The 18,174-nt window shown below is 42.0% G+C and overlaps 1 protein-coding gene across 1 annotated transcript in view; it reads right to left on the bottom strand.

The window, feature by feature from the left end:
* Positions 1-17,866, bottom strand: part of SLC2A12 (solute carrier family 2 member 12) — a 31,327-nt gene extending 13,461 nt beyond the window's left edge. Inside the window, exons 1-2 of the mRNA XM_059468471.1 lie at positions 17,653-17,866; positions 8,922-10,238 (exon numbers count right to left, since the gene is read on the bottom strand). Of these exons, the coding sequence (XP_059324454.1) occupies positions 8,922-10,238; positions 17,653-17,767 (1,432 nt within the window). The 5' untranslated portion in view covers positions 17,768-17,866. The remainder of the gene's footprint in view (positions 1-8,921; positions 10,239-17,652) is intronic.
* Positions 17,867-18,174: the final 308 nt, after the last annotated feature.

Here is an 18,174-nt window from a genome sequence, read left to right as displayed (position 1 = left end):
ACGAGCTTTACAGGTGAAATAAAATACCGACTTTGCACACAAAGTCCTACTGACAGTTTTCGTTTCTGCACAAAGCTGGCCCAAGATTAGCTTGCCTCTAAAAAATTCTTCCCAGCCCTCTTTCCTAAAGGAAACTGGATTTTATGAAGCTTGATAGATGACCTGCAAACATTTTACAGATTTCAGTATCACAATGATCTTGTCTCCTAGAACATGGTTAAGGAAACCAATATGACCTAAACTTTAAAACTGTGCATAATTTTAAGCACAGGCTCCATTTCTGTCATACAATGCCTTTGTGTCAATGGGTTTACTAACAGAACTATTAAAGAGGTATTTACACTATGCAGAGCACCAAGCTCAGGATACTAACTCAAATCCCTCTTTAAGTAGAGCATAATATTCCAAACCACAGGAAGCCACCTACCTTTCCAACAGCAGACTGAACCACTGTCACTGCAGACACAGGAAGAGTGGCAGGGGCATGGTGTGGTCTCTCCCTCTTTTCACAGTAGCCAGGGCTCTGTCTCTCAGAAGGCAAAGCCTTTGGCCTGATCCACCAAGACTTTCCCTCATTAACATATTAGAGTTACAAACAGGAACATAAATGTCAGTGAAAATCATGTTTCTGATTTCAGATGCATTTCAGTACAGTTTAAATTCAGTCTTGGGGTTGAAATATAATAATATAATAAAACAATTTAGAAGCTCCCACTGACATTCCCGTGCCTCATTATCATAAAAGTAATTTTTCCTTCTTGTGACCTTTTTGACACTTACAAAAGCCCCCCAAATTTGTAGGTTTTATCAAGTGAGATAAGACAAACCTATTCATCTTATATTTCAGAAAGCACTCTCTGCAATTTGAAATCCTAGAATTAATATCCAGCTATCCAAAAATATCTTAAATTGGCTTGCACTTCACTACTACTAATCAGCCTTTGAAAAGGCAAACCTATTCAAGCTATTCATGGGATAGCTTGATGTGTTAACAAGAGGTTTCAGATAAACTTTATCTGGGGCAGGGAAATAGGGAGAAGTGGGCAATTTACAACCCTTGCTTTATTTTCCATTTTGGTATGCCTTGTCTTTCTACTGCAGCTTGGTAGTATGGACACAATGTGAAATAGAGGCCATGTGAGGCAGCATTTGAATAGCACAGGAATGATGAACTAGATAAGCACGTGGAGTGTCATATTCAAACCACATGGATGCATGCATTAAAAGACTATTCAGTACAAATAAACAGTGCTAGGAATCTTGTCATAAAACAAAGAATCCAAGATAATTTTTTTTATTATCTGAAATAGGACTTTCTGTACTGTTTCTCAGCGAAACATGCATATTCCCAAGGTTTATTATCTTCATTAAATTCCAACATAGCATTTAAGCACTGGATTGGTTTTGAATACTCAGTTTAGTCCCCGCCACTCTCCCATTTTCCAGAGTAAATCACAAAAAATCATAAAATTTATGCTTCTAATTTCTGTGAATCTTAAGGTCAGGCCACAGCTGCTGGGAAAATGTAGAAACTCAAAAATAAAACATTGTAAACAAATGTCAGGCAAGGCAATGTTGAGCATGAATGTCTGTTAAGATCAGATTCCTGTGCACTACAAATTAATATGACATGCTTTTAGAAGCCTAAAATACTGCTTTAATGTAGGAGATAGTGAGGTGAATTCTAGGTTTTGATCTGACTTTTTTACCGGTTTTCCAAGACAGTGCAAAACCATTAAGCTCACAGTATTTCAAAACACAGGAACAGCCAACTAAATCCATAGAAAGTTCAGAATTTCCACACTGACAGTTCTCATTCCCACAAGATTTTCCAGTTTCAGGTCAAGCATTTGGTGGCCAAGATGAAGCCCAAAAGCATTAAGGGGCAGGAGAAAAGCATCCTAAGCAATCTGGATTGTCAGGATGGCTGCAGGTCTGACCTCTGTCATCGAGTCCCTGGGCTGTGCAGTGTCATGTGTCAAACCAGCTGTTCTGAGCTTTCTTACAATGCATTTAGTGACTCAGGTGAAAGACACATAAAAGGTTCAGACTTTAACTGTGTTAGTGAATCTACTCAGGTAGCCAGTTAACCTAACAATCACAGGACCAAAGTCAAAGGGACTATATTGTTCTCTGGGCTTTATGGCAGTGTTCCAGCTCTGGGTCTTGCCTTGATTAACCCAATAAAACACATAGAGAGAGACCACCACAAACCACTCAAGACTGTATAAGAAAGACAGCGATTGATTGATGATGGATTTACTTACTTCCTCACCTCTACAGATTTCACTTTTCTTGTGAACTCTTCAGCTTTCTTCCAACCTCTTTCATCTTTCTTGCCTGATCCTTCTTCCCAATTTTCTCCAATACTGGTTTAAAGCTGCGTTTAAATTACTCCAACAGCTCACAATAAGACGTAGAGAAAACAAGTGGGGTTTTACATGGGAATAGAGTAGAATAGAATAGAATAGAATAGAATAGAATAGAATAGAATAGAATAGAATAGAATAGAATAGAATAGAATAGGAGTAGAATAGAATAGAATAGAATAGAATAGAATAGAATAGAATAGAATAGAATAGAATAGAATAGAATAGTTCCATACAAAGGGATATACAATGGTCACCTAGTCCAACTGCATGACCACTTCATGGCTTACCAAAAGTTAAAGCATACTACATGTGGAATGCTGTCTAATTTGGTTTCCCAGTCATCCTGAAGTTCCTTTAACAGCCAGTAAAGAAGGGAGCATTGTGCCCAAGGAAAGGTCACAGATTTCACAGGTTTCACAGAATGCATCACAAGGATGATTGAATCCAACTTTTAAGTGAGTTGCCTGTACAGGGATTGAACAAGGGTTGAACCCACAACCTTGGTTTCATTCACATCATGCCCTAAGTAAGAGAGCAGGGGTCTGAAAGTCCCACATTGGTGAAGAAAATATCAGCTTTTGTTGATAATCTGAGGAATCTGGCTCCTGCATCAGTTGGATTCCCAAACACATTGAAACATCTGTTCCATTTTAGGTACAAATTATCTCAGTTTTAAAGTATTCATTCAAGCTGATATAAATTTAACTCAGATATACTCAATATGGCAAATCTGCCTAGGTTTAAACTAGAAATGGACATCTATCATCCTAAATGCACTTTCATCAGTAAAAATTTGCTCTAAAGGTGTGCCCTCTCTAGGGGCTTGTCTTTACCAACTTCTCTGCACAGGTTTTGCTCCTCCCAGGGCTGATGATCCACAGAGAGAGCTCCCACAGCAGCAAGACAGTGCATCACAGTAAGGCTTGCTGGAGACCACAGTCCCTGCACCTTCCTGGGGGAACTCAGCCTGGTGGGCACAAAGCCACAATCCTGGGTCTTTCATGTGGAGGAGTTTAACCAGTGTGAAACTAGTAAAACATGAAGGCAGACTTGTTGGCCTGCCAGCCTTTCCTGCATTAGAATAAAGATAGTGACTGTAGTGACTACAGTCCCTGTTTTGCTCACCTGTTTATCCTCTCTTGTGCCTGCTCCAACAACTTTGAATCTGCCTGCTCTGAGTGCCTCTGCACCCACACAAGGAGAGAAGGGAGATGTTAGGGATCCCCAAAAGCAGGAGGAGCATTAGTCTGAGGTGGCTATGAGTGGCTGAGACTCCATCAGAGAGCCATCCTGGGGGGAAGTGCTGTCCCCAAAACTGCAATGTCCTAATTTTGTGGGTCCTGTGCTCGCCCTCCCCTCATACAAGGTCTGCAGACACACTTTGTATCCACTGAGAGCCTGGACCTCACAGCCCTGGGCACTGGTGTGCTGCTCCCAGCAGACAGCTAGGTCTCCTGTTTTGTAGGTAATGTGATTACTTCAGGAGCTAAGAAGAAAGAGTGATGAGCATGTGATTTTTTTCCAGTTTTCCAATCAGAAATATTCACCCGATGGCTGAGGCTAGCAGATGGCTGCAGAGGCCATTATATCCCAGCCTGAGAAGGCTTCGTGTGGATATTTAATTTCACTCTTTAACAGGTATTTAGCAATACCAAAGTACTACCAACCCTACAAGCACCCACTCATGGGAGCTATGATTCAATGGGACTGCAACAGCGACATGGAAAATCAGGGTTTGCAGTAAATTCTGAACCCCTCTTGAAGATCTGGTTATACACTTGTTGACCATAAGTATGTTAAAAATACATGGATAGATAACTGTATTTCTTTGTGCCAAATCCTGAAATCCAGGAAACACTTCTCCAGCTTCAGACACTGACTTGCCTTGGGTGTGTTGTGGCCACAGCAACCTGAGTGTAAAGAGGGCTCGAAGTGCTTAGGTCTGTAGCTCCAAGTTGTGGCCTGAAAGAGGAGTTTGTCTCCAAGAGAAGAGCTCCAGAGTTTATCCCTTGGCTCTGAAGAGCCACACAAAACTGGCAGCTGCTCTAGGACATGAAGTAATAGAACATCTTTGTCCCAGGTTGGCAGAGACATAAGTACCTTTGGACTTTTCACAGCTAAGTGTTGGAGTTTTGAGGATGATTCATGTCATGAAATTGCCCCTCAGTCTCACTTGTAGGTGTTTTTGTGGATTTTCATCTGCATGCTCAGCATGAAATGCCATGAAGCCAGCAGAGCTGATGTGATTTGCTCCACCAGATTATCCCAAAGTTCACTGGCCAAGTGCCTAAATGCTTTTGCAGTTACACAGAAATGTGTTTAAAGGACTCACAGAGGAAGAGCTCTTTTGCAAGGCACCAATGCCAGACGTGCAGTCCAAAGGCATACATTTGACATCCCTCTCTCATTAAAGGTGTTCCTCATTCCACACCAAAAAATCCTTGAGATGTTAATGGATTCCCTTGAACTTCACTCCCACAATATGTGCAAAGAGGTACTGCCCCAGTCCTGTTTTGCTCACTTGCCTTTAATTTGCAAGAACAAATTCAAAGTGGGAAAAGAGACTCTGTTTGGTCCAGAATCAGTCTGCATTACTTGCTTCTCAGCCTAGGACTTCTTGGAGCCACTCTGACTTCTTTTTGATAAAGAGCATTGCCTCTAGACCCCATTGCATCCTGCATACCTGTGTGTGGTGCTACTACATTTCTTCCATCTATTTACTGATGAGATCATCTCACTCAGGGGATATGCAGGAAATATAGGGGGAAGTTGTCCCTAGTTAGTACTTGATCATAAATGGTGCAAAAGGAGATGGTCAAGGCAGAAAAGCAGATCTTTGGTAATGGGTGCAATCTGATATCTGAATTTTGTTTACTGGGTCTGTGAGGAGGGCAGCAGAGCTCTGGGCACCCACTCTATTTCAGAGAGGCTGTAGCTGCCCTACAGTTGCTAACCAAGAGAACTCTCTTGCACATACTCTATCCAAGCACAGGAATGCTACACTTACAGCCTTATCTTGGAAAATAAGTCTGACATCCCAGGAGCATGGCTTTCCTTGTTCTGGCATCCCAACATGTTGCACCACACACAGTGGTGAATGAAGGAAGTGGTGAATGACACCTCTTTATGAGAAAGGACCTCTAGTTTTTGCCCCTCAAATGGTTTTTACAGAGCAATTGGCAAATTAGATGCCCTGAAACTATTTCAGTTAATTCTGTGCAATTTAGTAAGTGTTCATGCATGGTCATAGCCCTGACTAACTTATTTCTGTGTGTTCTTTACGTTAAATTAATTTCCAAGGACACATTAAGTGATCACATTTTAGCTTGGGTGATGAACTGGTGATCTACCTCCACACCACACTCGTCTCATCAGCCGGCACTCGCTGGCCCCTGTGAAAGGCACAGCAGTGCTTCTGCCAGGCTCAGACCTCTCCTGTCCCTCCCCTGTCCGTCCCCTGCCCACATACAGCAGGTTCCAACGCTTCTCTTCACAAAAATGTGCTGCAAACAACCAGGAGCCCTCTCACACCCCTCATCCTCCACATGGGAGCTGGGAGTGGTTTCTTTAGGGCTCTGCAGGCATCATTCCCTCCTGAGAACGGCTGATCCTTGTTTGTCCTTTCTGACACACAGACAAAGGGTAACCCAAGACAAACAAGGGTGTCAAGCAAGCCCCCTTAGTTAATAACTGAATGCCTTGAAACATCTCTGCAAACACCCCTAGAGAAATGGCACGTGCTGTTCTGTGGTGTGATGCGACACCGATTTGTTGCATCTACAAAACATCTTCATAATTGTGTGAAATTGAGTGTGAACAAGCACTTGAATTGCAGTTCATCAAACATAATTAAACTGAAACACAGCAGCAGAAATACCCCTTTTATCTTGTGTAAGAGCTGATAACATAAATACAGAGCACCCCAGAATCAAAAAATTGACTAAGCAGATGCTTGCTAGTCTGTGAATTCTTTTGTAATGCAAAAATGACTTTTATCTCTCACTGTCTATTTTTGAATGCTCATCACTGTGATGCCTGGGTGTTTTGATAAAGGGCAATAAATATAATTTAGCATATGCTTAGTTCATTTAAAAAATCAATCTACTTTATGTAACTTGGCAACAAAAGAGAAATAATTTATAAATGTCTGCTACACTAATCTGGATTGTAACTCTCTTTGATGAGCATAAAAAAAATAAAAAGGGGGGGAAAAAATACAAAGCACTTAAAAAGAAGATGATAGAGCTCAGATTGTGTGATCTGTCCTGTGAAGAGTGTGGCATCTCCTAATGGTCATACATAAAGTCTCCTTTATCCCCACAGAACATAGTACAGCATGGAATCAAAATAAAGTGGGTGAATTTATTCCAGAAATGGCCTTGTGGTGTGGAAAGAAAGGAGCAAGATCTTCTCTGCTCTTCATCCAAAAGATGTCAATTTGATGTACAAAGAGAGGCATTCTCAACACCACCTTCACCTTAGCCAGCCATTGCGTGGGGGCAGGCACTGCATGGAGCATGAGAGCTCCCCACTGAAAACACAGTGGGGCACACTGTCACAGTGCTTTTGTCCCCAGGAGCCCCAGGCACAGCCTGGACACAGCAGCCAGCCAGTGCAGCCTCAATGCCTCCTCCCCACTGACCAGCAGGCAATGGAGAACAGTCTGGTCCAGAGCACAGGCCAGATTTAGAGATGAGTAACATAAACATGTTAAAACTATTTACTTTACATAAGCAGAGGGCCTCATTTATTTTCTTTACACTAAGAAAGGTTCACTGGGGCTAAGAAAGCTAGGCTTTGCAAACACATTCAGGGATTAGGGCTCCAAACGGAGATGTTGTAGGCTGTACATGAGACACAAATTATAACCTTGCATCCCAATCCAGACTATTCAAGCATGATAGATCCTTTGAAGATTCCAGCAATCTCTTGGTTCTCTAACTCTTGCATTTTCTATACTTTTTAACTGAACAGTGTGCTTTCAAAGACAGGAAAATGCCTTGAAATGACTTAGCTGCAATTTGAAATGTCTGTATCTCTAATAGATCTGGCCTTCACTTGCTAGGAAAACACATCTGTCAGTACAAATTGCCTCGTAGTGGCTTTATACATGATTTCTCCATGATGGAGCTGAGAGGGTGTTTGTTCTTTCCCATTTTCTGTTTGAAAGCATTTGAGCTCTCAAGTCAAGAAAGAGGTCAAAAAACAAGCACTGGCCTCAGAGAGTTCTCAGATCAGCCTGGATAACACATCAGTTTTTGTAGCCCTCAAGAAAATAGACACTGTTCTCATTAACTGTACATTAGGCCAACTCAAATGACTAAGAACCCGTTTACAGCCAGGTCATCAGGAAAGCAGATTTCAGCAGGAGGCCAAGACTGAACATGTGACCCCACTCTGAGGGTCATTAAATATATGTTTGAAATAAATAAAAGTTCAAGTAACATTTTCTTTTCAGGGCTTCATCCCTGTTTTTGAACCTATGTCACAGAAAGCAGAATCCAGCCCCAAGACAATCTTCAAGGGAAGGAATAATGCTGTAATAACACAGTCAAGCTTGCAACCCTGGCAATGAATGCTTATCTCACACTGCTCTCCCTGTGAGCAATGTTTAAAATAAATAAATACTGCAGGGGAGTTGTTGTTAGCACAATTGTTGGGTTGTATCCTTGTGGCAAGCTTTTTATCATAATAGTACAGGAGAGTACAGTTTGTTTGCAATGCAAGTTTGAGCCAGAGTGCAAGAGCACATAAATTCTGTTAATAAATAACGGGCTGGGCATGTGGGTTTTGCAGAGTGACTTAAAAAGTCAACGCCTTCAAAGTAGAACATTATGCAAGTGCTATTGAAACAAAACAAAAGAAAACAGAGAGATTTAATTTCTAGTCCCTTGGAATGACAGACATGCTCTCCCTCAGGAGAGAGTGAGACCCATGCAAGTGTGATGGCAGGTGCAGCAGTACAGTGTCAGCTGTACAGGAGCACACCTTTGTGTCCTCCCACTTGTGCTGTTCCACCCAAACAGTGGCAATGGTACTACAACTTGCCCATGAATTATGGTATCTTGAGTGTGTTTTCCATATCTGAAGACTATTACACAGTCAGAGGGACAGATCCTCAGCAGGACTCAGGTTGGTATTTTGCGGATTTGACAATGTCATACCATACAGAGGTCCAGAGCTTATCATTATCTTGGGTTTAGGAGCTAGCAGCAGCAAATGCCTACATCCTAACCTTCCCAGTGTAAGGGCACAATAGACTAGAAAGAGGAAAGATAGCCGGGGGCTCCATAATTTTGCTGTACAAAGCTAACAGCAGTTCTTGACGGAAGAGGGAACAGTTAATTACACTGAACAGAAGGGAGATCAGGTCATTGGCCTTTAGGGGCAGGACCTCTTGCTATAAAGTACATGACAGGCCTACCAGGATGGTGTGTGACAATACCAGTGCATATTGGCAGACAGTACTGCTTTGCCCAACTTAGGAACTGCCTCATCCCAGCACTTAATAATGTAAGTTACAAACAGTTAGAAAAATTAAACACTTACTTGGTCCAAGACCTATGGAAAATGCAGCAACATAGACAAGCAGGCTGGCCAGTGAGAGCCACTTCAGGACAACAGGGACCTCCCCACTTTCCACGTGAGACCCTGTTGTGCTTTTGCCTTCTGCCAGGAAAGTCCTGTTCAGTTCTCCTGTCCTGGCAACATCTGGGCTCTGTACATCAAATGACAATCTTTCTTTTGAAGCCCTGCTAGCAAAGAGGTCCTTGAGACTCCCATTGGTGACAGTGAAGTTTCCTGGTCTCTGGAGAGAGAAATCCTCTGGAGACTGGCTTCTGCAGACCTTGGTTAAATTCACATGTATGTTACGGTTCACTAAGCCCATAGTGACCAACGATATTGCCATAACAGAAGAGCCAATACACAGAAAAGTTTTACTTCCAACTTGATCCACAAAAAATGTGGCTGGGACTGTGCTGACCACTTTAACCACTCCAACTCCAGTGGAAGCCAAGCTGGCAGCTTCATTGCTCTGGAACCCAACTGACTTCAAAACAGTCGATGCGTAAAATAAAATGTTGGGTTGCCCAGTTGTTTGCACAAAAAAAACTAGAGTGAGTCCTACCAGCATTCGGGCCCTCATGTTGTTTTTTGAACGAAACAGGTCCAAGAAACTATACTGATGTTCATCTTTCAGGGAAGACTTAATCACAGTGAGCTCATTAGTAGCATCTGATGTTTCCCGTAGCCTCTCCAGTACTTTTCTCGCCGCTTCATCGTCATTTTTCATCACAAGAAACCGAGGGCTTGGAGGAAGGAAATACATGGCAACAGCCTGCAAAGCACCCAATGGAATCACCAGGCCAAACATGTACTTCCAGCCGTGAGATATGCTGGCAAATGCATAATTTGAAATATAGGCAAACAGAATGCCTATCACAATCATGAGTTCATTTAATGACACAAGGAGGCCTCTTCTGTGCTGTGGGGCGATCTCAGCGATATACACACACGTGGCAATTGACGACAGTGAGATGGAAATACCTATGGCGATCCGGCCCACAATGAGTACCTCGTATGATTCATAGGGCAGCAGAATCAGACTCCCCAGCACAAGTAAAGATGATGCAATAATAATAGCAAGTCTCCTTCCAAATCTGTCTATAAGAAATCCACCAGTAAGGGAGGCAAACAAGGCCCCAAAAAGCAGGGAACTTACAATGACTTCCTGCTCTTTGCAAGAGAGTGTTAAAATGCTGTTCATCTGAAGAAGAGCTCCGGAGATGAGGCCCAACTCATAGCCCATCAGAAGTCCACTTATGGCAGCAATGGCAGAAGACAGAAAAGTGAATGTTCCACAACCTGAAATAAGAGGATAAACCGAAAAACCTTGAAAGAGTGATTTTTGCAACATTCTGACAATTAATAAAAACTTTGTTTGATCTACCAGTTAAAAAAAAAATCTCTCTGTAACTTTTAGGCAAAGCAGTTAGGTACAATACACATCCAGCAGCAGTGGTGACATTAAAGCTATTTTCATAAAAAGCTATTTCTGAAAAGAAAAAACAAGGTAATTAATATAAAATCTTTAGTTTTAATGCCTTTGTGTCCCTTATCTTCCTGATCAAAAGTCAATAATGTTTTGAGCAGGTCCTAAATAATTAAACTTTTTGCTTCAGAATATTATTGCAAAAAGAAATGGTGAGAAAGCAATTTTTACCTTGAGATTTTTCAGTGTTTTTCCTAAACTGAGAAAGTCTCATCCACCCAACTAGAGTACCATGAGCAAGGAAAGCATAAATTTCTTAGCCAAATTGTTTCAACATTGACTCAAATAAGTAACAAGTTTTCCCTCACCACTTATTATTTCCTTTGTTTCTCCTGAGAACGGCATGAAGGCTGCTGGTGCCATTGTTTTTATTTTGCCAAACTGGGGACTTAGTCAGTGAGCATCAGGCTGATGCAGGTATCTGGGATATTCTAGGGGAACTGATCTTTGAGGTAAACACATGAACTTGCTGGGCTTTGCTCACATCTAAACTCAGATTCTTTGGAATATCTTGATCAAATATTTTGCATTGCTTTTGATGGCCATAATGTCAGGAACAAGAAACAGATGATGAAAACAATGCAGATCATATGCCTTTGAATCTCCACTTTAAAACAAACTCATCTTATACAATTGTGATTCATTGTTTATTGTTACAAGATAGATTTGACTGATCATATTCTGCTAACTGTGAAGCCTTTTGCACCCTAAACCTTGAGGAATATATCAATTTGTTATTGTTGGTCTCGTTCTTCCTCCCAGCATGATTTTCCTCGCATCATGATGTTGGCTGCCACACAACTAGGAAAAGAGTAAACCAACTTCTGATTTTGCAATTAGTTAGAGAGATGGGCCGTGTCAGAGGAGAGGTGGCTTTTGCAGCATAACAGAGTCCGTATTTAGTTAATTCTCCTGAAACGAGTGGTATATGGTCTAATTGGAAATGATACACAGAGTTTGTTTATTTTTAGTTCATTTTTCTAAGGCATTAAGGCTCTTTGATCACACTGACTGCTCAGAGTCCGTTGCCAATAATTTTGAGCACATTGGTGAGGATCAGCCCTATTTGATAGAGGATATTACATTTCAAAAGCAATTCTTGAATAGAGAGAAGGAGAGCAGCCCTAGCAGTACATCTGCACTGCTAAAGTAAACAGTCCCAGAGCCCAGGCCCAGACCCTGGCATGTGGCCACATACCCTACTAAATTGCTGGCAGGATCCCTGGCACATTTGCAGCCCAAGCCACCTTGTGTTCTCCTAACAACTCCCAGAAGCAAACAATTCCACTACCCCACCCTGCAGCTGCTCTATAGGCAGATGGGTTATTATGGAGGGTAGCACAGCACAACTGTGAATATAAGCAATGCCTGGGGGTCCGGGGAGGTGTGTAAGCCCATTAAGGTTATTAAGATAAGTATCACCTATTAGCTCTCCTAACTTTGAGCCAAACAGCAGCAGCCCTGAGATACTGCGTGCACCAAATGCACCTCAACTCAGCTGCTGAGCTGGTGTGGCTGGCACACCAGACATAGATAAGAGATAGGGGAGAAGCACATGGTTTTGTCTTGATGGGCTACAAGGACACAGGGGGAATGGGATTGCTGTGAAAAGTCTTTTAGAAGGGGGAGGTGGGTGGTAGATTTATCGGGAATGGAGGATGAAGAAAATAACAGAAACAAATATGCAAAATGCTCCAGGGATAGAACAATCTTTTTTATATTGCTGTTGTCCAGATCTGTTAATATTTCTAAAGCTTTTTCTTCTTTTATATCTGCAGTATCTGAGACCATTTCACTGATTTTAAATAGAAGCATGGGTTAGGTCCTGCTGTACTTCCTTCACCCATTGAACAGTACTTCCGTGGAAATACTGCTGACTACAGCTAAGCTGCTTTGTGCTGCATCCTGCAATGCACACATGCAGTATTTGTTTTATCATTGCAAAACATAATTTTGCCTTCCCATTTATACTTTAGAGTTGCTTGCTTGCTGCATATTATTGTATCTGGACAATATACCCTTCCAGTGAATCCTGGCTGGAAATCTGAGCTGATAACAGCACAGTGAGTGTTGTGCTGAAGGAATGAGCATATCAGAAACTAAACTGCTAATCTAATCACAGTGCTCTGCCCAAACTACTGTTCAGTGCTGATGTTTGTGCTTTCTTGAATATCTCTTGAATATTTTACATCATTAAGCCAAATATATTTTATGTAGTATTTTACCTCAATTTATATATCATGGACTAGAGAGCATTGTGTTCATCCACTCTGACACTCACAAACAGCACAACATGATCCTTCAGACACACTTCAATTATGTTTTTTCTGAACCGGGTGTTTTCAAACATTCAGCTTTGATTTAAAAATGGCTAGTGTTTGAAAACCAAGGACTTTAAGTCATAGGTCATCCCAATGGTTAATTGCTTTCACTGTAAGCTATCTGTAAATTATTTCTAGACCAAATTTCTGCAACTTCAGCTTCTAGCCATCAGATCCCATTCTCCACGTCCCCACACTTAACTGTGTTCACTGAGTACAAACTTCTAGCCTGCCATTGGGTCATCTCACAGACATCTCCTTTTTTAGCTGCTTTCCCTGTGAGACTTTACAAGTTCACCAAATCCTTAAATATTCAAACCTCTGTTCTCTGAACTTTTTCAGACCACCAACTTCTTCAGTAAATTGTGATCTGGACCCAGTGTTCCTGCAGTGATTACACAGTGCCAAAGAGAAACTTGACATAACTTTTCCAGTCCTGGTGGACACTTCACTCTCTGCTTGTCCAAGGATTCTCACAGACACATACAGAAGCTTATCTTCTGGTTATCATTCAGGAAAACCTACTTCTTTTCTGACTGGATTCTTTCCAAGGCACTGCCTTGTCTTTAAATATGGCCTGCCTTGTTTTAGCGAATGAGGAATGCAAATCACTTTACATTTGTCTGTATTAGGGTTCAACTTACCTAACTGTGAAATATCTACATCATCTCTAGATTTCTCTTGTAACCACCTGAGAAAAATAGGCACTTCTAGACATCTGAATTACGGCGGATGCCTACTTCCCTCCATTGCCTATAAAAGGAAACTGTGTGGCTTGCTCAGATGCAGATGTCTAAAGTTAGCAGAAAGGCAGCCCAGACAGCACATTCACTTGCAGTCAGCAGGCCAAAGCATCCAAATTACATTCAGCCGGTGACATGTCCCATTTATTGATCACCCATCACCTTTATCACCTTGTTAAATAATCTGTTATTATTTTCTTCCAAAAAACTAACAACAGTAAGTAACAGAGGGGCAAAGACTGAGTTTAAGGCTCTCCTGCCAAAACACAGCAGCATGGACAGTGTACTCTGTTGATACTTTGAAGTCTGTGTCCTGCACAGTTCTTAATTCTTAAAATGTTGGGAGTGTCATTTTTGTATGGTTTCAGTTTCTGAATGAGAGTGTCATGTCAAATATCTTGATAAAGTCTACCACCAGCACTGTTCTTTACAATCCAAACTGTGCTCACATCAGCCTGTGGTCCTTAGATCAGAGAAATTGAGATGGTTATTTATTTTTTGTCTGAGAGTCTGTACAAGCTGGAGGTAGAGCATGGAAACCTGGGAATTGAGAGGGAAGCATTCAAGCCCATGTATTTACTGCTTCTCCAAGTAGAGCAACTTGATCAATGTCTTAATGTTTATTTTTTTTGTTTTTACTGGGTCAGCTGGTATCCTTCTTCATGTGTCCAGTGACACATAGCCACAGTTGTACAGAAATAGTGGAGGGCTGTAACTAGAGCACCCCCGAATGAGAAGCAGATCCTGACGTGATGCACAGGGAGACACATTGTCCTCCTGCATTAGCAGCAACAAAGTCAGTAGTTAACTTGGTGTCTCTTGTTCCTCACAGGCACTATTCCACTGAAAAACATTGTTATATCACCATGAGCTTTTGTTTTAACTGGTGTACCCGAAACTTGCCTGCTCACCACTGCCCGCTGAGTTAAACCTTGAAATCTCTGCTCAGTTTCCCTTCATGACCTTCCTCTAGGCAAAATTCCCTCTGACTTCAGCATATGTTTAGCTTTAACATTTCCAGATAAAAAATGTTGCAGTACTCACAATCCTTTTAAGTGTCACTTTGAATGATGCTGCTGGCAGTTCTTAGGCATTCCTTTTTTTTTACAAAAAGCTTCTTTATATATTTATACATATATTTGTCTTATTTTTATGGGATGCCAACAGAGCATATGGCAGTGTACAGCCCAGGGGAATAAAATATTTTAATGATAGCTACCAGAGAATTTTCTCCTTCTGTCTGCCACTAACACCATGGCTAATGAGTGTGTGGCTGGTATGTGACAAGTGATTGGAAAGTCTATTCTCTAGTTTCCCATGTAAACAAAGTGGTTTCTCACAACTGTTGTTCAAGTCAAAAAGCAGCCCAACTTGGCAAACAAACCTATCTTTAAGAACATTTGTTGGAAGTGTTTATGCTTGGTTCCTGAAAAGGAGACCAACTGCAGTTGTACAGCAGCACAGTGTACCGGCCATGAGGCTGGACGGGGCCAAGTACAAAGGGTGTGCCCCTTTACTCACTTTCAAGCACATATTTGGGAAAATACATTCCTTCCAAAGGCACAGGATTTGGTCTGTGCATGTATCTTATGGGCATTATGGATAAATGATCAGTGCCAGGGAAGATCTGCAAGCAGGCTGATTTGGGAAACAGCACTCCTCACCTACCTAATGGGAGGGAGAGATATGGGAAAGGAGCCCTCTCCCGCTCGGTTTGGCAGTACCAAGCCCCATGTTAGTCCAGACTCCGAGATTTCTGTGACGTAGTTTTCTTTGCTATCTCCCAAGAGATCATTCAGGGTGCATATAGAAAACTACTGGGGGGGTAGGGAGATTACTTTATGTAACCTGTGCAAATATATCTATTTTGATAGGAGGAGACTAGACAATCTCTTCCACCATGGTACTTTCTTCTGTTTACTTTGATTTAATCTGAGATGAGAAACATCTCCGTTTAGAAGGGAAGGAAAGTATTTTCCTGTCAGGAAAGTTCTTTAAGCCTTGCAATTTCTTTGATCTATTTAGATCTTTGGGAAGTGAATTCAAGTTCTGTCAACCATTGGTTATTAAGCACAGGTTAGAAAACCCTAATGAGTTGAATGCATTGCCTAGATATAAATCCACAGCATGGAGTATCTTTTTTTTTTCAATAGAATGATATTTACTTTTATCTACAATAAATTTTAAAACTACAGCATTGGTATTTGAAAATAAGCTGTCTCTAATAACAGATTTGTTTTCCACCTGAGTGCTGTCTGACTTACAAAATTTCAAGGGATATAGTATTTAAATTTCCCAAATTGTATTAAAAAAATATTTTGCTGAAGTGTATAACATGAGGATCTTTTTTTTTTTTAGGATAAATGTTTGATGGCATATATTGGGAATTGCTGCATAATTAAATCATGGTTTTGCTTCTCATAAAATGTAATTTTCCCATTTTCATGTTATCATGATCTTTGCTGCCACAGTCACTTTCTCTGTCTCATCCAGTTGCTGGGTATAAAGAGATTTATGTTACTCTGTTGCTCTATTCCAACACCTGAGGTTTCTTTAGATCCAGTAGCTGCTCAGAAGGTGCATTTCTCCTATTACCTAGAATACATCTGACCTATCAAAAATAATGTCAGAGCCATGTGGGATCACAATCATTTGACAAATGTGAATCCTCCCACCCAAGTGTGAAAGGCAAACCCAAAACAATCACTTTGTAAATGGAACTAAAATAGAAGGTCGAAGGAAACAAATGTTCCACTAATCTAAACTCCTCCAGTGGTGGGAAGCACTGAATACTTTGTACACTATAAGCCATAATGTACTTTGTTAAACAATATTCAAATTTCATGAAAAAAAGCTCCCTGACAATGATGGAAAGACAGGGAATGCAGATCCCAGACAGACCCACCATGGCCAAGTCCTCTCTTACTGCTCTGCTATGTAATTTCATTATGTCAACAGGCAGCCTATCCTCTCATTACATGAAATGGCATTTGGGTTTTGTTTTGTTCATTTCTAGTAAGAATCACCAAGTTCTTTTAATTTCTAACTATGTAATTACATATTCCTCAGGTTACTGCTTTAATTTTTGAGGGTAAGGACAGATATGCAATTTACACTTCTAACTTCAATATACTCTTCTAACCTTAACCCATGTGCTGCAGAAACTTTGCTATCTGTTTATTGTTATCCTATAACCATCTGCACTGCTCTCCTCAGTCCCAAAGGCAATGTTAAATGTGTCTGCACACCTACTGACTTTCTGTTCTTGGCTAACCTCTGATTCCAGTATCAGGAGACATTGCTTGACAGATCACTATTACACTCCAACAAAGCATTTGTGCCTATGGTTTCTGATTATTCCTGCGTTAATCAGTTCATTCAGCTCGAAGTGAACAAAATCTCCTTGAGACATTGTCATTTCTGGCTTATGACCATGCTGTCCTGTTTGGGTACAGCTTAAAATAAGGCATAATAAGCCTTGTGGCTGAGAAATATCATGATTATGGGGCAGTATCCCCTTCATCTTATCATCTAGGAAAGTGTTTGAAAATGCAAAACCACACTGCAACTGAGAAAAACTGCCTGGGTAGGACAGCAAAGATGAAGAGCTATGAAATGCAGTTTCTGCACTTAAAAACTTACTGCAGAATAAATGTTACAGCTGATTTTTGAGGGTGTCAGCACAGAAACCCTGTTTCTTCCTGAAATGCTAGGGAAGTAAAAACAGGAGGGAGACCCTGTCCCCCCACCCTGAGCTGTTCCCCTGCATGGACAGGTGCAGTGCTTGCCTCACTCCCTCCACTCACTCCGCTGAAAGGGCTGAACTGCCCCGAGTGTGCAAGGACCAGATCACTGTTGTTAGAGGGCAGCAGCTTCTCCTATCTTTCATTTGGCTGATCTTCATGAAGGAAAATGATTTACACAACAGACAGCACCTACACGAGCAGTAGGACCGAGGCCTTTTAGGGAAAGTATCACACATTCAAAATTCATTCAAAATTCATTCAAAAGTCAAACTGGCAGTCCCCGTCCTAGCTCACATGTTCCCCTCTTGCACTTTTAGAAGCTGAGACGGCCCGTCCCGGAGTGCCTGCGCTTTGTGGGGCCGAGCATTAGCGACGCGGGCAGCAGCCACAGCCGGCGCTCAGCTCCTGCCCCCTTACCTGCTGCAGCCGGCAGCCGGCAGCGCCTGCAGCCCCGGCCGCGCTCCTCATCCTGCCCCGCTCCCACGGCCCGGCTCTGCTGCCTCAGGTCCTCCGGGCTCTGCCCAGGTGCCATCGCTGCCCCTTCGCACCTTGCTGGGGCGGGAGCGCTTCACAGCGCCGCGCTCCTTGCCCGGCCGGCCAGCAAAGGGCAGCTTGTTTTCCTCATGGCAACAAGTTCCCGAAGCCGGCTGAAACCAAATGCAAACCACAAAGTGGTTCGTGAACAACTTTGTTGCTATTTCAGAAGGCTTTGCCCTTTGCGGTGACACAGGCTGTTGCTATTCTGGGGAGCCTATTGCAGGCGAGGGGAGGGCCGTCTGTCGGAAGTATTGCTTTTGCCTTTTACAAATAGTTGGGACATCAGACATCTATCCATGCACAGCTCCATGCACATTCCTTACCCATTCACTTACAGGGTCTCTCTCTCTTTTTCCCTCTCTTTTCCTCCTCTCCCTATGTTCATACGCTCAGGTTTTTAGC

This window comes from Ammospiza nelsoni, chromosome 3 (assembly GCF_027579445.1).
Source record: "Ammospiza nelsoni isolate bAmmNel1 chromosome 3, bAmmNel1.pri, whole genome shotgun sequence".
Taxonomy (NCBI): domain Eukaryota; kingdom Metazoa; phylum Chordata; class Aves; order Passeriformes; family Passerellidae; genus Ammospiza; species Ammospiza nelsoni.
This window is presented reverse-complemented; position numbering and strand designations above follow the sequence as displayed.